The sequence below is a fragment of the Sorex fumeus genome, unplaced genomic scaffold (assembly GCF_029834395.1).
Source record: "Sorex fumeus unplaced genomic scaffold, SorFum_2.1 ptg000003l, whole genome shotgun sequence".
Classification (NCBI taxonomy): Eukaryota; Metazoa; Chordata; class Mammalia; order Eulipotyphla; family Soricidae; genus Sorex; species Sorex fumeus.
In genome coordinates, this window is record NW_026606060.1 from 54,500,186 (window position 1) to 54,521,331 (window position 21,146).

The following is a 21,146-nucleotide window of genomic DNA, read 5'->3' on the forward strand; positions in this document are numbered from 1 at the left end:
GCATAGCATGGGGGGCTCCCGGGACATTTCTGGGGGTCCCTTCTACAGGAAAAGGAAGGCGGTGCCTTGGCAGGGGAGACAGCTCTGACTGGCTCCTCGAGTGTTGGGTGGAGATGTCACCAGCCTGGCATACAACATTTGTTACACGGAGCTTCTGGGGTGTCGTGGGCAGACCCAGAAATGTGTGTTCCCTACTCTGGAGTGACCCGCATCTCTGAGACATGTTGTTCCTCTCTTTGCCAGGGTTACGGCATGTGCTTGCATGCATCTGGCCTTTGTTTGATCCCTGATACCCGTCCCGCAAACATGGCTGGGAGTGGCCGCTGAGCACAGAACCAGGAGTAGTCCCTGAGCACCTCAGGTGTGTCCGGTCCTCCATAGAGTAGACTCAGAAGGACCCAGGGCTGAGCGGCTTCATGTGTCTGTGGCATCCCTGCTACTGCCTTTATTAGTTGTCCAGAGTCAGGATAAAATGACACTTGAATAGCACTAAGATTGGAATGACTTGGAAGCCCAGGGGCACTTTCAAGACAATATCAAAGCCCCTGATCCTCACCAGGAGTGACTCTCAAGCAATGTGTGGCTCAGATAACCGTTTCTCGATTAAAGAAAAACAGCATCCAAGAGTCTCTTGAAAGAACATAAATTGGAGCTTGAAAGAAGTGAAATTATTTGGTGAACATGAGCTATATCTACTTTTTTGCATAATATCTATTCCCTGAAAGCTTGCTGAATGGGTAGGGATTCTGTTTTTGTTGTTTGGGGGTGTCACATTTGGTGGTGCTAGGGGGCTGTTGCAGACACATTGCTTGAGAGTCACTCCTGGTGAGGATCAGGGGCTTGAACCCAGGCCCCCGGCATGCAAAGCATGTTCAGTCTGTTGAACTGTCTCTTAGCCCCAGGAGGAGGTCTCTGGTAATGACAAAGTTACCTTCAAATTCAGATCCATGTAATTCTCAGTAACTTCTGGAAAACTGATTAGGGAATAATCCAGTATAGTATAGTTGTCAATCTTGGTTAACACTAAATAACAAAGAAAAAGGGATATTTGAATTCACTGAAGACATAGCACAATATAATGTCCACTCAGAGAAATACAATTTTTAATTCTCTCTTGTTTAAATTAACAATTATTCTATTTCCAAATTCATGCTTACTTTTCTAAGCCCAGGAAATGTACATAAGTCAAAGGAATAACCCGCAGCGTCAGAGTCGAACAATAAAATGTTTTTTTAATTTAAATATTTTCTTAATAATAGAAGAAACACCAATAAAATCCTGATGCTTAAGCCTTTATGTACACTTGTGTAAAAACATATACACAATGCATATAACACATTTAAATCAAAAGAAATTAGGGGCTTGGGGGGGAGGCTACAGAGGTTAAGGTGTGAAGGAAGGAAGGAAGGAAGGAAGGAAGGAAGGAAGGAAGGAAGGAAGGAAGGAGGGAAGAAAGGAAGGGAGGAAGGAAGAAGAAAAAAGAAATGCAAGAGGATAACTGGTAGATGGACTGATAGGTGGAAGGGGAGAATATCAGGGAGGTGAGGGATGGGAAAGAGACAAAATACGAGGGAAAAACTCCTAAATTCTTAGGTGCCAGGGTGTCTTGATGAATTATTGAGCCTCTGAGGGCTTCATTCCCCTCCTCTGAAAAAGGAGCATCTACCTGCTTCCTGCCAGCCCGGTGACAGGGTTTGCAGAAAGGGTAAATTTAAGGCATTTAAAAAAATTGTAGGGGCTGGAGTGGTAGTACAGCAGGGAGGGTTTTTGCTTTGCATGTGGCCAAGCCAGGTTCAATCCCCAGCATCCCATATGGTCCCCCAAGCACTGCCAGGAGTAATTCCTGAGTGTAGAGCCAAGAGTAACCCTGAGCACCGCTAGGTGTGAACCAAAAAGCAAAAAAAAAAAAAAAATTGTAATGAGGGGCCTAAGCAATAGCACAGGGCTTATGGAACTGCATGAGGTCCCCTCAGCACTGCCAGGAGTGATCCCTGAGCACTAATGGGTGTGTGGCCTCCAGATCCAAAACCAACAATCAAAATGGTAGTTATGGAGGGTGGAATTGTTCCCCACCATTGGAAAGTCCCCTTGTTCCCTGAGACCCTTAAATAAACTGGACATGAGGTGGGTGGGGAGAAGATGGGACATTTCCTGGAGCCAACGCTAGTCTTCATTCGGAGCACAGGCTGAGACCAGGGAAGCACCTTCAGGCCAGGGCTGGACCCCAAGCACTGCTCCTGCAAGTTCAGCCTGGCCTGGGCCCTGGAACCCATATTTCCTGCCATATGGCTGTTATAAGCCCTGTGCTATCGCTTAGGCCCCTCATTACAAATTTTTTTCTTTTTGGGTCACTCCCAGAGGCGCTCAGGGTTACTCTTGGCTCGGCACTCAGGAATTACTCCTGGCAGTGCTTGAGGGAACATATGGGATGCTGGGGATCGAACCCGGGTCAGCCACATGCAAGGCAAAAACCCTCCCTCCTGCGAGTTCAGCCTGGCCTGGGCCCTGGAACCCATATTTCCATAAGCCCTGGCCCTTGGCTGCCCCAGACTTGAATGAGCAACAATGCTGCCAAGACCGTCCTGGAGATTCAGTCCATCTCTCTGCATTCTCTTTTTTTCTTCCCCACCCCGATTACTTTTCTCTCTTTCTTTCTTTTTCTTTGGGCCACACAATAGCTCAGGGACCCCTCCCGGCTCACACCAAGAACAGCCCCTGTGTCCCTATGTAGATGTGCTCAGAGCATTATTGGTGCATGAACAGATGGAGTGAGATTCATACTGAGTATCGTGTAAGCCTAGAAGAGCCAGCACATGAGGTAGGGCAATCAGCTAAGATTTCTTTTTCTTGTGTGTGTGTGGGGGGGCAGTGGGGGTTGTGGGGTGCCACACTTGGAGATGCTCTGGACTTACTCCTGGCTCTATGCTCAGGAATAATTTCTGGTAGGACACGGGGTAAGAGGGATCAAACTCGGCCAACTTTGTGCAAGGCAAGCACCTCCTCATTGTACTATTGCTCCAGCCTCAGCTTAGATTTCTTGGCAAGGAGTCTGTGACAGAGTATTCAACTCTGTTCTATTGGTCTGGAGGTCTGTTTCTAGCCCAATACCATGTTGTTTTAATTACTACTGCTTTGTAGTACAGATAAAGCACCAAATGTGTATAGACTCTAGTATCTATATTGTAAACCATAATGCTCAAAAGGAGAGAGAGAGAGAGAGAGAGAGAGAGAGAGAGAGAGAGAGAGAGAGAGAGAGAGAGAATGGGGGAAATTGTCTGCCATAGAGGCATGGGGAGGATTGGAAGGGGAGGGTATACTGGGGACATTGGTGGTAGAGAATGTGCACTGGTGGAGGGATGGGTGTTCGATCATTGTATGACTGAAACTCAAACAGGAAAGTTTTGTAACTGTATCTCACAGTGATTCAATTTAAAAAAAGATTGTTTGGATATTTGGAGGGGAGGGGGGGTTGTTACTTCATATAAATTAAACAGCATTTGATAAAAAAAAAAAGATTTCTTGGTAGGGACTGGACACATGAGATGAGCTGGAAGTGACCGGGACAGAGAAAGGGATTGTGCCTTCCAGATCCCCCCAGGGTTTAGGGCTTAGCACAGTGCCCATAATGCCAATCAGAATTGACATCAGTGCTGCTGGACATATAATTCTCTGACCTGTGTTCAGCACCTGGGTTCTGAAGTCAGCCCCAGACACAGGCTGTGATCATCCCGACCCCCGCATGCAGAGCAGAGCACTAGAGCCGGGTGGCTGGAAGAGCCTGGAGAGGATGGGGAAGGGGGTGGAGAAGCACTGGCAAGAGACCATCTCGGAACTCACCTTCCAGCATGCTGAGGTTGGCATTCAGGGCTTCCACCTCACTGGTGACGATGGGGCACAGCTGGCCAGAAAAAAAGAACGGGGAAAATGCAGGTTAAGCTACGAGTCCCCAAACTCTCGATTTCTTTTCTTTCCTTTTCTTTTCTTTTCTTTTCTTTTCTTTTCTTTTCTTTTCTTTTCTTTTCTTTTCTTTTCCCTCCCTTCCTTCCTTCCTTCCTTCCTTCCTTCCTTCCTTCTTTCTTTCTTTCTTTTTTACAGTGAAAACTCGTCATGTTCAACTCCTCAAGCAGATACTGAGTAATGCCTGAATAGTTTTAAAATTTTAAGTATTAAAAATTTTAACACAGTGGTAGGGCCTTTGCCTTGCGTGCAGCCAGCCCAGCTGAGCCGAGTTCGATTCCTCCACCCCTCTCGGAGAGCCTGGCAAGCTACCGAGAGTATCTCGCCTGCACGGCAAAGCCTGGCAAGCTCCCCATGACATATTCAATATGCCAAACACAGTAACAACAAGTCTCACGATGGAGACGTTACTTGGCCAGCTCAAGCAAGTTGATGAACAACGGGAGGACAGTGACAGTTAAAAAATTTTTTTCATATTAAAGACATACATCTCATAGACATAGCAAATAATTTTCTGATACTTGGCAGACTTGCCTTTGTCCTTTTTTGCTTTTGGGGGGCCACACCTGGTAATGGTCTGGCTTACTCCCTTACTCCTCCTAATAGTGCTGGGGAATCAAACCTGGGTCTGTCATGAGCAAGGCAAGAGTGCTGCCCACTGTACTTACCCTATGTTCTTAACTATATATATATATATATATATATATATATATATTTAATGTATGAGTACTGCTATTTATTTAGCCATCGATTAAGCTGATTGAATTGGGCATAAACTCCATATTACTTCTTCTAAATTCAGAATGTTAATTTTATTTTATTATTATTATTATTTAATCACCATGAGATACAGTTACAAAGCTTTCCTTTTTTGAGTTTCAGTCATACAATGATCCCAACTCTTCACCAGTGCACATCTTCCACCACCAAGGACCCCAGTATCCCTCCATCCCATCCTTCCCCCTGACTCTATGGCAGACAATCGCCCAAATATATCTCTCTTTTGTATTGCTTGTTATAATAGCATAAGATGTCGTGTGGCCACAAGAGCGGCTGCATGCTCCTGGAACTCCAAAATTCCAGATAATTAGGGTCTGGAGAAATTTCTGCAGCGAGCTGCTCAGTTCCGAGATTCTTTTGTGTGTTTCTGGATCATTGCCGCCAAGGGGCTTAAGTAGCAAGCAGCTGGAGGCAATTTGTGGGCATGACCTCTAGGGTCCCATGGGATGGGGGACGGGGATGAGAAGGACCAGCCCACCCTCTATCCCTTGTGGCCTGGAAACCCTCGATTTCTGACGCTGCCTCCGAAGGTCTTCTGGTTTAGCCCAAGCCTTCCTCCCTCTCGCCAGAACTTTCCCTGAAGTGACTTGCTGCCTCTGGGCCTTAAGTTGCTATGTAAGAGAGGCCTGTCATCCATGATGGGGAAACTTCAGAGCCTCTGAGCCACTCCCAATGAGCCGCATGAAGGAGAGAGCCCTGGGCACTCTCTGTGACGCTGTGGCACATGAGGCTAGTCCAGGCTCAAGCTGTCCCACCCGTGGAACCTGCTCGGCCTTTCCAGCGAGGCTGGTACCTCCCAACTTGCCTCCTCCCTGGGCAGTGCCAGGTCCGGCAGGGAGTGATTGGGACCTGGCCCTGCTTCCCACTTGGCTGGTTTGAGCACCCAGGAGCTCACACATCTGGGAAGCAGCCCTTCAGAAACTGGCCTGGAGTCAGAGCCAGCCACCCCTTCAGGAAGGAGGAAGGGAGCCAGGAGCCTGGGCCTGCCATGTGCCGAGAGCTAGGAGGCCCGCAGCCTCCCTCTGTGACCATTTGCCTCAACTCGGCCCTCAGTGCGCCCTGCCAGCCAGAGGGGTCTTTGCTCTATGTACCTCACTGCGTGTCCTGAGTGGACACTGAGGTGCTCAATATAGCTGTCCAGCTCACAATAAGCACTCTGGAAATAGGAACAATTTGGTTTGTTTTTCTTCTTCGGGGCCACACCTGATGATGCTCAGGGGCGATTTCAGGAATCACTCCTGATGGCACTCGGGGGAACTCTGTGGGATGCCAGGGATTGAGCCAGGATGGGCTGTGTGCAAGGCAAGTGCCCAACTTGCCATGCTATCACTCTGCCCACCCCCCCCTGCTGCTTTATTTTCTCCTCGGGGCCCTCTAGAGTTATGTCCGGGGATTCTCGGGAGGCCATGGATTGCCCCCTGTATGCAGCCGAGTGGCTGCTGCCTTGGTCCTGTCTTCTCACTGTAACCTGGGATTAGGTACTCACTCGCTCTTACAACTGCAGTCACCCTCTCCAAGTAGGGACAGTGAGACTCAGAGACTTGAGTCTCTGGGAGTTGTCTGAAACTGGTTCCATGCTACCAGTAGAAAGCACATTCTGCCGTATTTTCTAAAAGTGGCTGGGGAGACTCAGAGGAGCAAATGATCCCTAGGTCCTCTGGAGCCCAGGGCTGACCTGACTCCTGCTTCCTCTCAGAGGCCAAAGCACTGTGCTCCTTCAGGACACAGGACTGTGGCCAGCAGGGTCTCTGTGGCGGTTCTCTGTGACGGGTCTGCTCTGTCCCAGTAGCTGTTTTATCTGCAGGGGCAGCACTGCCCGCTAAGGGGGGACAAATGGGAAGCTTTGGAGTCTCCTGCTCTGCAGACAGCCTTGTGGACATGCTGCTTAATATTTCTGAATGTATTATTATTATTATTATTATTATTATTATTATTGCTTTTTGGGTCACACCAGGTGATGCACAGGGGTTACTCTTGGCTCTGCACTCAGGAATTACTCCTGGTGGTGCTCAGGGGACCATATGGGATGCTGGAAATTGAACCCAGGTCAGCCGCATGCAAGGCAAATACCCTGCTCGCTGTGCTATCACTTTAGCCCTTATTATTATTTTTAATTAAATTAAAATTTTTTGGTGGAGGAGCATACCATGCCGTGCTCAGGGCTTACTCCTGACTCCGTGCCCTAGGATCACTCCTGGTGGGCTCAGGGAACTATGGCATGCAGGGGATCAAATCTGGGTTGGTTGCATACAAGGCTCTCTACCTACTATTCTATCACTTTGGACCGTTTCTGAGCTTTGATTTCCTCCCCGTATCCCTGAGGGACCACCTGACTGCCAGTGCAGAGCTGAGTACCAGGTGACCAATGGTGCCCCACACCGGAACAGCCCTTTCTGCCAGAAAAATTCTCCCTGCTTGTCCATTCCTGCTCCTCCTCTCCTTTTTGCCTTTAAAACATGGGGAAAGAGTTCAGTGGAGTCATGGTCAGGCTGGGAAAGAGGGTCACACAGTCCGTTCTTTATTTCCCTTCCTCAAACGCTGGCTTCTGGAATCGAGAAGTTGGACATGCCAAAGCATCTTAGCTGGTGCCTCTCTACTGACCCAGCTACCCTCCCCGCTTCCCCATCCCCAACTCTCCAAGCCCAACCAAGACTTTAGGGGCCAGTTCTACTCCTGTGTCCTCTAAATCATTATCTCCAGGACACTTCCAACCTGTCTGTATTTACTCTCCCCATGTCTTGGATCTCTTGTGGTTCAAGCTCATGCTCATCAAAGTATGCTTTTTGCAGGTCTCATTTTGCAGCTAGATTTTGGTTTTCTAGAAAAAGAAATGGACTATCCTTCTCTCATACCCCCTTGTCTAGTGGGGGAAGGGGGCATGCAGTAGGAGTGAAATGAGTCAGAAAGAGAGGGACAGACATAGAAAGATTGCATTCATCTGTGGAACATAAAGTAACAAAATAGGAGACTAATACCTATGAATAGCCGAGACAAGTATCAGGAGGTTCACTCCATGGCTTGGAGGCCAGCCGCACATGCTAGGGGAAAAGGGAGCTCAGATAGAGAAGGGAGCACTAAATAAAGGGTGTTGGGAGGATCCTCCCAGGATGAGAGATGCATGCTGAAAGTAGACTGTAGACCGAACATGATTGCCACTCAAGGTTTCTTTTGCAAACCACAGCACCCAACAGGAGAGAGAAAACAAAAGGGAATGCCCTGCCACAGGGGTAGGGTGGGATGGGGGCGGGTGAGGGGTGGAGGCGTGGGAGGGATACTGGGAGCACTGGAGGTAGAGAATGGGCACTGGTGGAGAGATGGGTACTCAATCATTGTATAACTGAAACCCAAGCACAAAAAATAGTAACCCTACAAATATACCACATGGTGTTTGACCAATAAAAAAAAAGAAAAAGACTTACCATTTCATTTAAATTCCTTAAAATGGGCTTCTCCATGGGTTCAGCAAAGGAGTTATACAGGACACTAGAAACAAAAGAGATAAAAGGTGGGGCGGGGGTGGGGGGTTGTGCTCAGGGACCAGACTCTGCAGTTAGAAGCCAGAATCTACCCGCATTGCCAGCCATAGATGAACCACTGGCCCCTGTTCCCTCACCTGAGCTCTCCGGAAAATGTGACGTGGGCATGGCTCACTTGGGCGTGGCAGTCCTGGAGCATCAGGATTGGGTGGCCAAAGTCATTCCGGGTCAGGACAACAATGCCCGAGAAGAAGACCCCAGAGAGGAACAGATCAGCCCCTCCAAAATCTTGGCTGTGGGGAGGCAAAGGGCAAGGTTACTTAGGGGAAGAAGCCTGGGTTGGTGTGGGGGCAGAACCCCTGTCATAGAGCCATCATAGCCCCTTCTGAGTCCCACCACTGAGCGCAGGGAGAAGAGGGGGCAGGGAAGGGGCACTTCATGAATGAGTGAATGAATGAAGTGATGCCTGAGGAGTAGGGGCAGTTGTAGGAACCTTGTGGCTCCTCTGTCCCCCCTCCCCCCTGTGCACTGGCTCTTACAGCGTTCAAGCTTGCATTGAGCACCCTTCATGATAGAATAATTCCTGTTGAGTTTCTATTTGCTTCATTTTTATTTTTGTTTTTGTGCCAAGGGCTGGAGCAATAGCACGTGCAGCCAGCTACCGAGAGTATCTCACCTGCATGGCAAAGCCTGGCAAGCTACCCATGACGTATCCGATATGCCAAACACAGTAACAAGAAGTCTCAAAATGGAGACGTTACTGGGCCTGCTCGAGCAAAATCGATGAACAACGGGAGGACAGAGTGTTTTGTTTGTTTTGTGCCACATCTTGCAATGATTCCAGACTTTCTCGTGGCTATGCACTCAGGGATCACTCATGGGGGTGGGTGGGGGAGTTCAAAGGACTATATGGGGTACCTGGGCTGGAACCCGATCAGGTCAGCTGTGTGCAAGGAAAGCACCTGAGCGAGCCCCTGTACTGTCTTTCCAGCTCCTTGGATATTTTCTGGAGGGAATGTAGGGGTGCAGTGGGTCTTCAGGGTGGCGCTAGAATATAGTGGCACTGAGAACTCTCTGAGGGAGGAAGTGGAGTGTGTGGTTTTCATCTCTGTCTCCAGGATTTAGCTTTTGACGTGACACAGAATAAACACTCAGTGTATGGGTGGTGAATGAGTCAGTGAGGAAATGAATAAATGAATAAATGAATCTATAGTACTTGGTGTGTGTGTGTGTGTGTGTGTGTGTGTGTGTGTGTGTGTTTATTTTCTTTTCTGTATTTGGAGGGAGATTTGGGGCCATTCCTGGTGTTGGTCTGCCTATTCCTGACTCTCTGACTCTGTGCTCAGTTGTTACTCCTGGCAGTGATTGGGAGATCATGTGGTGTGAGGGCTTGAACCAGAGTCAGCCACATGCAAGGCAAATGCCTTAAGCCCTATACTACATCTCTTCTAGAATTTTTTTTAATTCTTTTTTGGATGCACCCAGAGCTTACTCCTGGTTCTATGCTCAGGGATTACTCTTGGTGGGACCTGGGAGACAGTATGGGGTGCAGGGATTAAATCCAAGTTGACCGTGTTAAGGCAAATACCCTACCCACTGTATGATCACTTTGGACCCACAAAATATGTTCAACAGTTAACAACACTGGAATTCTTGGACAGGTCCTGAATTCCTTATAAATAGATACAGCTCACTGAATGCTGGTTGAATGACACCCTTAATGAGTGAATGACTGGGTTATTCTAGGGCACTCATACAGGTGGGATATAGCCATGTCAGGAACTTGCCCAAACAGGGGGGTCTGACCTGTGCTTGTTTCCTCTTTTTTCTAGCAGAGGTGCAAGAACCTTTGGTAGGGAAAGAACTGGTTTCAAACTCACTACCCTCCTCCAACGCATGCTGAGCTAGGATAACTATTTCCCTTCAGCTGCCTCTACAGATGGGGAAGGCTGTTGGAAGACAGGGTTAAGAGAAAAAAGTTATTCCAGGTCTAAAATACTGAGCTCGAGGGCCAGAGTGATAGTACAGAGGGTAGAACTTGCACATGGCCGGACTGGGTTAAATCCCGGGCATCCCATATCATCCCCCGAGGCCTCCAGGAGTGATTTCTGAGCACAGAGTCAGGAGCAAGTCCTTAGCATTGCCAGGTATGACCCTTTCCCACAAAATTTAAAAATTAAAGAAAATTGAGCACAGGTTCATTCTCTTAATATTGTAAGAAATCTTAAATTAGGGGCCAGCGCAATAGTACGGCGGTGAGGAGGCATTTGTCTTGTACGCAGTTGACCTGGGTTCTCTCCCCAGCATCCCATATGGTCCCCCAAACACTGCTAGGAGTGATTCTTGAGTGTAGAGCCAGGAGCATCGCTGAGCACCGCTGGGCATCACTGAGCACCGCTGGGTGTGGTCCAAAAAGCCAAATAAATAAATAAGAAAAAAAGAAAAAAGAAAAGCAACGAAATCTTAAATTATATGTGTGCATGTGTGCATAGAGAGTGTGCATGTGTGTGTGTGTGGGGGGGGGCACACCAGGTCAGTGCTGCTCAGGGAATACTCTTGACTTATTGCTCAGGGGTTGTCCCCGGTGCTGCTAGGAGGACCCCGAGGTACCAGGAACTGAACCCAGACCATCAGTACACGAAGCCTGAGCCCCATCCCTCTGAGTCATCTCCCCGGCCCCAACGGACTTTTCTTTTTCATTTTTATTTCTCTTCACTTGATTCATTACTCTTTCTATAAAGGAGGGATGCTTTCCCACCCTCTTCCTTCTCCTTTCCCTCTCTGCTAGAAGGGATTTTCTCATTTAAATTTCCAGTGGGTCAAAAAGAGAACTCTTGAGAAAGATTGTTAATAACTGAGGGAGACCAAAGAGACTGTACAGGCCAGGTGCTTGCCTTACACGTCACCAACATGTAACATGAGCAGACTCTAGTTTAATCCTCAGCACTGTTGATGGTCCCCTGAGCACTGCCAGGAGTGATACCCTGAGCACAGAACCAGGAGTAGCACCTGAGCACTTCTGGGTGTAACCCCAAAGCCAAGCAACAACAACAAAACCAAGGGAAGGAAACAAGTCCAAGGTAAGGAACACATCAGAAGGCCAGAGAGTTCAATGGGCTGGAGGCCTGCGCTCAATCCAGGGCACTCAAGTTGCCTTGAGTCGCATAGAACTGAGGTGTAAGCAAGGCATCAGCACCCCCGGGCATGGCCCATCCCCATCCTCGTCCCCCAGAAGAGCCACTGCGTGTCATGGGGATACTCACAAGAGTGGAGACTTGAATTCCCAGTCGGTGCTGATGTTGGCAGTGCCATGGTTGGTCAGGACTCTGATTCCCACCCCGGGCACGAAGGACAATGAAGTGTTTGGAAACGAAAAGGCGTTGATTGATATGCTGTGAGACAAGAAACAGAGGGTTAGCGTGACTCTCCAAACACAGGGCTAAGACAACGGAAATCAGAAACTGGTTCTAGAATTCCCACTGGGGAGGGCTCCTCCGGGTGCTGCCTTTATCTCTCTATCTCATGCTAGGAAGCCCCCTGTGTCTTATCTAGCCCCCTGTATGTCAGATAGAGAAGAAAGCATGTTCAGATAATTCTGCTAAGGGCCGAAGAGATGACTCAAATGGGTGGAGTGCATGCATTGCATACGGGAGGCCCCGGGTTGGATCCCTGGCACCACACAAAACGCAGAACCAGCACTTCAGGTGTGGCCAAACACATAAATAAAGACAACTCCTTCTTTTGGCCACTGCACTCAGCGCTTACTCCTGGCTCTGCACTCAGGGCTTACTCCTGGCTCTCAACTCAGGGATCATTCCTGGAGGGTTCAGGGAACCACGTGGAGTGCCAGGTATTAAACCAAGGCCAGCCACATGCAAGACAAACAACCTTACCCCCTGTACTGTCTCTCTGGATCCCAAGTCTTTCTTCCTTCCTCTCTGCCTCCCTCCCTTCCTTCCTCCCCCTCCCTCCCTTTCTCCTTTCCTCCCTCCCTCCCTCCCTCCCTTCCTTCGTCCCTCCCTCCCTCCCTCCCTCCCTCCCTTTCTTTCTTCCTCCCTCCTTTGCTCTCTTCTTCTTCCCTCCCTTCCTTCCTTCCCTCCTTTCTTCCTCCCTCCCTTTCTCTCTTCTTCTTCCCTCCCTCCCTCCCTCCCTCCCTCCCTCCCTCCCTCCCTCCCTTTCTTCCTTCTTTCCTTCCTTCCTTCCTTCCTTCCTTCCTTCCTTCCTTCCTTCCTTCCTTTCTCCCTTCCTCCCTCCCTCCCTTCCTCCCTCCCTCCCTCCCTCCCTTCCTTCCTTCCTTCCTTCATTCCTCTTTTCCTCTTTCTTTCTTATCTCAGGGCTTACTCCTGACTCTGTGCTCAGGGGTCACTCCTGGTGGTACTTCGGACCATATGTGGTGCTGAAGACTGGTATGGGGCTGGTTGTACTCAAGGCAAGCACCTTAAGTCCTATACTATCTCTCTTACCCAAATAACTGATTTCTTTAGTTCTTTATTTATAGACAAAGGAGGTACAACATTACCAGTATTATTTTTTCCCTCCAGCTTTCCAGTGTTTCCCATGGGGATAGGGCCATTATTATTTTGGATGGGATGCACAACTGTCTTTGTAACAAACAGTTAAAGATTTAGCAAATATGCCAACTCGCAGCACTCCTCCATACCCCACGGGGTTGCCTGAGGGTGACTGCTTGGTGCCTTTTTGATTCCAAATGCCCTATGCTCAGGACATTCATTAGTGGAGAAACTTATTTTAGACACTGAACTTTCCCTAGGCTCCTCTGAGCTGCTAGACAGAAAACTAGGAGACAGACGTTTGTGTGTAATTCTGTAAGCCACATGCCTGTGCTCAATTACTATGACCAGCTTTGGGGATTCTTTCCTGCCAGTCACTGTGTCTATGCATTAACTCATTTGAACCCTCCTGATAATCCCAGGAGGCCAGTGCTGGTTTTGCAATTTGCATTTTAGTCACAAAATGATAAGGAACTTGGCTGGAGTCCCTGTAAGTTGTAGAACCACACCTAGCACTCTCTCGGTCTGTCTTCAGACCATGCTCCTAACAGTGAATAGTGCCCACTGGGTTCTCTTAACATTTTTGCAAAGGGCACTTGACTTGGAGCTAAGTTTTGTGCTGGCTACGCATTCTTGGGTGAGGCGCTTCACATCGTAGGGAGAGAGAGCACAGTGGGTAAGACGCTTGTCCTGCAGGTGGCCAAACTGGGTTCATCTCTGACATCCTATATGGTCCCCCAAGCACTGCCAGGACTGATTCCTGAGTGCAGAGCCAGAAGGAACCCCTGAGCACTGCAGGATATGGCTCCCTGATCCGCAAAAAGTTACTTCACCTTCTTCAGTCAGTTGCTCACTCAGAGGCAGTGCACCTCCTCAAGGTGGTGGAAAGACAAAATGGGATCATGTGCGTGTAACTGGGGCCCAGGATGGGACCATTTGTGTAACTGTCCCAGGAATGGGATCATGTGTGTGTGTGTATAACTGTATTCTCAGAATGGGAGCATGTGTATGTAACCATGTCCCAGGAATGGAATTGTGTGTGTGTGTGTGTGTGTGTCTGTGTGTGTCTGTGTGTGCAACTGTCCCAGGGCCGAGGCACTGTCACAGGCTTTGGAAAAATTGAAAACCATAAATATGGTAAGAAAAGGTTTGTTATAATTTTCTCTTTTCAGCATCCTTTCCTCCCTATTCTATCACTCATTTGTGGGATTACATAGCATGTAGTAGGTGCTCAATACATTCTTGTGAACTCGCTGAGTTGGTTATTACAGAGAATGATATCTGCCAACAACTTACCCTCATTCGTTCCCCCAATCTTGGTTTTCTTGTATATCATCCTGAAAACCTGGGAATTTATGACTCCAAAGTGTTGGAGGAGAGGGAAATAAACTGGACTGATGAGGCATTGGGAGCAATTGGGAGCCACAGAGAATCCTCCTAAGTAGGTGACGCTGGCCTTTAGGAGTGAGCTCAGGGTGAGCAAAACCTCCTCTTCCCACACTTTCCCTGGGACTCCCCTTACCAAGGGTGGTGGTGTTTTTCTGTTACTCTCTGAACATCCATTTCTTTATTAAATATCCTGAGTTTGTTCAGAATCACAACAATGTCTGGCTAAAAAGCGAATTTCCCAGCCTCCTTTGCAAATAAGTGGGGAGAGTGACAAAATTCTGGCCATCATTGTCAGCAGAATAGAGATAAAAGCTTTAGGACAGAAGCTCCTGGAAGACACTAACTCAGATTCTTGCCACTTCCCCCTTCCAGAACCTGAAACACCCACTTGGGAAGTCTCAGTGCTCACAAGGCAGCTTTGAGACAAGAAACCAGTGCTGAGGAGGGTAAAGCAGAAAAGCTGAAGAAGGCAGGACTGGGCCTCATGAACTCAGGGGGCTCCCATTGGCTCCCACCGTGGCCTCCTTTGCCAGACAAAACCTACTACTGTTATACCTAGTTCACTGTAATTTTCTGTCATATTAACTTTATGTTAACTGAATTTTAGTTCTAACTATACACAATCTCCAGAGCCTGTACTGAGTGAAACAAGAGTCTGAATCAAGGAGGCTATTCCACTGACCTCCCAAGCAATGTCCTGGAACTACCATTAAGGAGTGTGTGTGTGTGTGTGTGTGTGTGTGTGTGTGTGTGTGTGTCCTGCACCACGTGTATGGCAGTTGCGACTTCGGAGAGTTCCATCACCTCTGATTATTGTCTACTTCTTACTCTTCACAGATTTGGACCTTTATTCTGTGACTATCTAGAGACTGACACACTGTCAACTCTGTCAGAAGAGAGTGTTTATTGGAAAATTAACTTGTGTTGCATTCAGAGAATACAGGAAGGTTCTGAGGCTATCCAGAGTGGGGCAGAGCGTGGGGGGAAACTACAGAGCATGAGACCAAGAGAAGACATTTGCGTTGCTCCAGAGAAGGAGGTCAGGGCGCTAGCTAGTAAGAGGCTGAAAGATCACATGCCCTGTAACCCATTTAGTAGCGTCTAAAGTCTGGATTAATGTAACGTCAGTACAGTCTGGATTAAGCAATTATTGAAGTCTGGATTAAAATAAGGCAAGTACAGTCTGGATTAAAGTAATGAAAGAAGTCTGGTAGAGCACAGGCTTGCACTATAAAGTCCCTTGCACTTGATCCTCTGCCCTGTCAAGATTAACCAAAGCACTGACTAACACAAGTCTTTATGGGCATAGGTTTGCTCGAGATTGCACTTGGATTCTGCATGTAGGTGTGCAGGAGAAGAAACTGTAACAAGGGAATAACTAGTATGTCATTTAACATTGGTGGGCAACGTGACTGCAGCTGACATCACATTGATGGAACCCTCATTTTAGGGACAAAGGAGGAACATGAAAAGTCTCATCTGAGAAGCCCAGTGCCCACAACAAGTGAGCTGTCCAAATGGGACTAGGGCCCAGATGCCACACCTTTGTCCACTTGACGATTCCTTCCTTGGGTTGTTTTTCAGAGCAGCTTCTTGCCACAGACTGCCAAGTCTCTACTGTACTGGTTGTGGGGTCCCACCAGAGCACGGCGGGGGGTGGGGCACATCCACCACCCTGGGGTCTCAGATGAATTTCACAGCTGAAATCGCTCTTCCGGTTTCGACTTACTTTGAAAAATTGTAGTCCACATAGTCAACCTTCAGAAATTCCAGGGATTCCGAGCCTTTTAAGTCTGGGATGTTTCTTTCCTTGAGCATTTGCTCCATCATCTCCAACCCAGCTCGGACACCTGGGAAGAAAGCAAAGACAGAGTTCTTGAGAACTAACATGACTGCACTGACCCCATGAGTGAGATGCATTGAGTATAACATGGCCCTGCACTTAGAAAAGAGAAGTCTACAGAGTGGGTTACTGTGCTTGGTGCACAGATGAAAATGAACTGTGTTATACATGTATACACTTCAGACAGACTGAGGAAGATGGCCACATCCCCAGAGCTAGCAGCAGGAGAGAAGCTCATTGTGCGGCCTGCACAGAAGAATGTCTTCACGAGACAGCATTTTAGGAACAGCACAGAATATCACCCTTACCCATATTTTCAGGAGGATGCAACTAAGCTTCATGGATGTCCATTTTTTTGGCCTAAGTCACCAATTGAGATTGAGGGACCCATGGTTCAAATCAGGACAATCTTGCTAGAGTAGACACACCTTACTCCCAGTTCCAGAGATCTCCTCACATTCCCCTCCTCCCACCTCTCCTGATGTTTGAAGCTCAGGAATTTCTGACCTAAGATCCATGGACTGCTGTGAATTCTTGAACCCTCTGGAAGTTTAATAAAAGTGCTATGTGTGTGTGTGTGTGTGTGTGTGTGTGTGTGTCTGTGTCTGTGTCTGTGTCTGTGTGTGTCTGTGTGTGTGTATGCGACATACACATATTTCTCATTCTTCAGGGGAGAGACTCACATTTTCATCAGATTCCCCAAGCCTCCCATTACCCCAAATAGGTTAGTAACCACTCTTTTTTTTTCGGGGGGGAGGTCACAGCCGGTGATGCACAGGGGTTACTCCTGACTCATGCACTCAGGAATTACTCCTGGCAATGCTCGGGGGACCATATGGGATGCTGGGAATTGAACCCGGGTCTGCCTCATGCAAGGCAAATGCCCTACCTGCTGTGCTATAGCTCCAGCCCACCACTCTCTTTTTAAAAAAAATTTTATTTATTTTTTATTAAAAATTTTTTTAATAGTGAGACATGATGAGGTACAGTTGCAGACTTACACATTTTTGTGCTTGGGTTTCAATTATACAATGATCAAATACCCATCCCTTCACCAGTGCCCATTTCCCACCACCACGGATCCCAGTATCCCTCCCACCCCCCATCCCCCCATCCCACCCTGCCTCTGTGGCAGGGCATTCCCTTTTGTTCTCTCTCTCTTATTGGGTGTTGCCACCACTCTCTTTTTGAATTCTACAATAATGCCAACTATATGACTCTGTGAGTAATAAATCCCTCTTCCCTTATCTATGATGGGGTCTTTAGTAATCATAAAAAGGTCTGTACAAATGTGAAAGTGACATTAACCGTCATTTTTGGACAATGGCTATTGTGTGTTGCACATAAGGGGATTCCTAGAATAGCTCTATGGACAGGGACTCTTACTACAAGCCCCATTTTGCTAAATATCTACTGACAACATACACATCTAATTTTTTTTCAGGAAAAAATTAGGGACTGGAGAAATAGCATAGAAAGTAAGGTGCTTGCCTTTTATGAGACTGACCTCTCATGACCTCTTTCTATCCCTGGTAGTCCAACTAGTCCCCTGGACATCATTAGGAGTCATGACTATGCACATTAGTGGTGCTTCAGAAATAGCCCCTGAGCATCATTAGGTGTGGCCCAAACTGTCCCCTTACACACATAAAGACAAGGGCTGGGATAAAAGAATGGTGAGATAGAACGTTATGGTTTTTAATGAGTATGTGCCATGACTGTGTATACTCTACACCCAGCTCTCTCTCAGTTCATCTACAATCTATCTCATTTTTTTTCTTTCTTTTTTTTTCTTGGCTTAACCAGGCATTTATCAGGGGTTATTACTGATTCTGAACTCAGGAATTACTCCTGACATGCTCAGGGGAACAGATAGGATGGCGGTGATTGAACCCTAGTTGACCATATGCAAGGCAAGTGCCTTCGTCACTATGTTATCTCTCCAGCCCCCTATCAACCTATTTTTTTGGTGGGTCTGGTGGTTGAATGCCTTTCAAATACAAGACAAATGCTCTGCTGTTCATCTACATCCCTGGTCCCACACATTCTCTCCTTTGTCACTCTATTAATAGAGTTTTCCAATCCTAGGTAATATTACAGCTATTTTCATAGAAAGACAGCTAAAGCCTGAAGAGATGTACTAAGCACAGCGGTAGGGCGTTTGCCTCGCATGCAGCCAACATGGCCGACCCAAGTTCGATTCCTCCGCCCCTCTCGGAGAGCCGGGCAAGCTACCGAGAGTATCTCGCCCGCACGGCAGAGCCTGGCAAGCTCCCCGTGACGTATTCGATATGCCAAACACAGTAACAACAAAGTCTCCAATGGAGACGTTACTGGGCCCGCTCGAGCAAATCGATGACCAACGGGAGGGCCTTTACTCCAGAGCCAAAACCAAAAAAAGAAAAACTTTCTTTAGGACAATAGAGTGTAGGTTCTGAGGTCAGGTCATACAGACCTGAATTCATATTTGTTTGTTTGTTTGTTTGTTTTTGGGCCACAACTAGTGATGATACTCAGGGTTTACTACTGACTCTGCACTCAGGAACCACTCTTGGCAGTGCTGAGTTCATATCTTTTTATTTATTTATTTATTCTTTATTTATTTATTTATTTTTTGGTCACACCCAGCAATGCACAGAGGTTACTCCTGGCTGTGCACTCAGGAATTACTCCTGGCATTGCTTAGGGGACCATATGGGATGCTGGGAATTGAACCCATGTTGGCCGTGTGCAAGGCAAATGCCCTACCCACTGTGCCATCGCTGCAGCCCCTGAGTTCATATCTCAATGTGAAAGTTTACTTTGGCCTTTTTAAGGCCCGGGCTTGTCCTCTGTCAAAGGATGATGCCATTTCCATTATGTTGTTGGAATCAGACCCACCTAGGAGCTCTCAGGTATGTGTCAAAGAGCCTGGACACAGTTGATGTTCAGGAAATGGTTCGTACATCAGCTCAAGGTGGTGTCTGGGTCCGAGGAACAGAACTGAGGCTCATGGCCAAGTGGATGGCTTCAGATCTGCTCTTCATCCCTATTTTCTTTATTGGTGACTGGGATGGAACCCAGGGCCTCGGGCATGCAAGGCAAGTAGTGCTATATTGCTGAGCCACATCCCCGGCCTCTTTTGATCTGTTCTTTTAATTGTCCTGATTTGGGGGGCAAAAGAAGCTACATGCAAAAAAACTTTGATACTGTGGCCAGATGCCTATTTCTAATGAACATTTCTGTGGACATCAACAGAGCAACAAGATACACATGCATATTTTCAACTCACACATTTCCGAAAATATCACAAGCAATTGTGCAAGATGGAATCAATTTTAGGTTGCCCTATGCCAGATGAGATCCTGCAAAAGGATTTTCCTCAAACCAATCTTTCCTCCCTCCTACACTTCCTTCTTTCCTCCCGCCCCCCCGCCCCCCCGGGTGTAGTAGGAGAGGTATTTCTTTGTTATATTTAGGCATTTCTTAGACTTACAATGTCTAGGTTGGTTGCTTTAACTTCAAAAATTTAAGCACAACCTGTCATTAGCTAAACTCAGGCAAATATGCTCAGGGTGAAAATGAGTCCACAGACTTGCATTTTTACACTCTACTTTTTCTACTTGATTTGTAACCATTCAAGTTAGCACAAAGAAAATCTCCGTCCAATATCTTTCTTTCTTGTGTGTTAGCAGACTCTGAGTTCCTTTCAAAATCAGCTCCTTCGGAAGCTCTATGTTTTCTATTCATTTTATTTTTAGGTTTGGGGCCACATTCATTGGTGCTCAGGGCTTACTCCTGGCTCTGTTCTCAGGGATCTCTCCTGGTGGTGCTCAGGGTCCACATGTAGTGCTGGGAATTGAACCCAGGTCAGCTGCAAACAAGGCAAGTACCTTCGCCCCTGTGTTATCTCTGGCTCTGCTACATTTTCTTTTTTCTTATTTCTCAATGTATTTTTTAACTCTTTTTTTTCTTTTTTGGGTTACACCCAGCAATGTACTGGGGTTACTCCTGGCTTTACACTCAGGAATTACTCCTGGAAGTGCTCAGGGGACCATATGGGAAGCTGGGAATTGAATCCGGGTTGGCCGCATACAAGGCAAATGCCCTACCCGCCGTACTATTGCTCCAGCCCCCTTTTTAACTTTTTTATTGAATCATTGTGATATAGACCATTACAAAGCTGTTCATGACTGGATTTCAGTCATACAGTATTCCAATTCCTTTTACTCACAGCTCTTCTTTCCGGCAGCCTTGCATGCTACCCCCTTTAGAGGAAAGGCTCGTGGAGCACATGCCGGGGGAGAGGGAAATCTGACCTTGTGTCTGGATATGCCTCATGCAACATAAGCTCTTCCCAGCTGTCCTTACCAGCCTGCAAGGGACTGAAGCTCTCCCAATAGTGCATCTCAGTCATGAGGCAACAGGAGCTTCTGGGTCTGGGCCATCGACTCTCCCTGCTCCAGCCCAGCTGCTGAAAGCATCAACTCACCATAGTCCAGAGCCCGCTGCGTAATCCTGGCCTTGATTCCAGGGTAAGCAGCCTCAGAGGAGGAGATGTAGACATTCCACAGGAGAAAACATCCCCAGAGCATTGGGACCACCTTGGCATGCATCTGCAATCAAACAACAAATACAGTTCCTTGAAGAGTCTTGAACTTCTCAGTGGGCAACTTCATTTAGCATGTCTAGGTTTTCTGCGTGTGATTTCGTGCATGTGAAAATAGACGCCTTGTCCTTGACTTCTTCCCACAGACTAGCGGAAGAGTCACACGCATGCAAGACTGATTATAAAACCATATCACGTAATGTAAAAGCCATGTAATAAAATGATGCAACAGTTGGGGTAAGTCTGGGAATGGCCCTGGGTGTGAGGTGGGGGTGGGGGAGGGGTACTTGATGGTTCTTGAATAGCTGAGTGAGTAGTTTAGAAAGGTGATCTCAGGGGTGGATAGGGTGTTTGTCTTGCATGCAACACACCTGCGTTAGATCCCTATCATCCTACATGGTCCCCCCCAAGCCCACCAGGAGTAAACCCTGAGAACCACCAGGTGTGAGCAAGGGAATCCTATGCAGTGCCTGGGATGGACCACGTGCCAGGCCATAGGTGCTGTACTATCTCTCTGGCCCCTTCACAAACTTCTCTCAAATTCCTGCGTCCCACCTTCGGTCCAAGTGGCTGTGCTGAGTCAATCACCCCGAGTACTTTCT

The 21,146-nt window shown here is 47.6% G+C and overlaps 1 protein-coding gene across 1 annotated transcript in view; it reads right to left on the reverse strand.

Annotated features, from left to right (window-relative positions):
* The window catches only part of BPIFC (BPI fold containing family C), a 39,072-nt gene extending 18,521 nt beyond the window's left edge, over positions 1 to 20,551 (reverse strand). Inside the window, exons 1-7 of the mRNA XM_056119592.1 lie at positions 20,428 to 20,551; positions 15,843 to 15,963; positions 11,477 to 11,605; positions 8,351 to 8,506; positions 8,157 to 8,220; positions 3,838 to 3,898; positions 932 to 1,023 (exon numbers count right to left, since the gene is read on the reverse strand). Coding sequence (XP_055975567.1) covers positions 932 to 1,023; positions 3,838 to 3,898; positions 8,157 to 8,220; positions 8,351 to 8,506; positions 11,477 to 11,605; positions 15,843 to 15,963; positions 20,428 to 20,551 — 747 coding nt within the window. The remainder of the gene's footprint in view (positions 1 to 931; positions 1,024 to 3,837; positions 3,899 to 8,156; positions 8,221 to 8,350; positions 8,507 to 11,476; positions 11,606 to 15,842; positions 15,964 to 20,427) is intronic.
* Between the last annotated feature and the right edge of the window lie 595 nt (positions 20,552 to 21,146).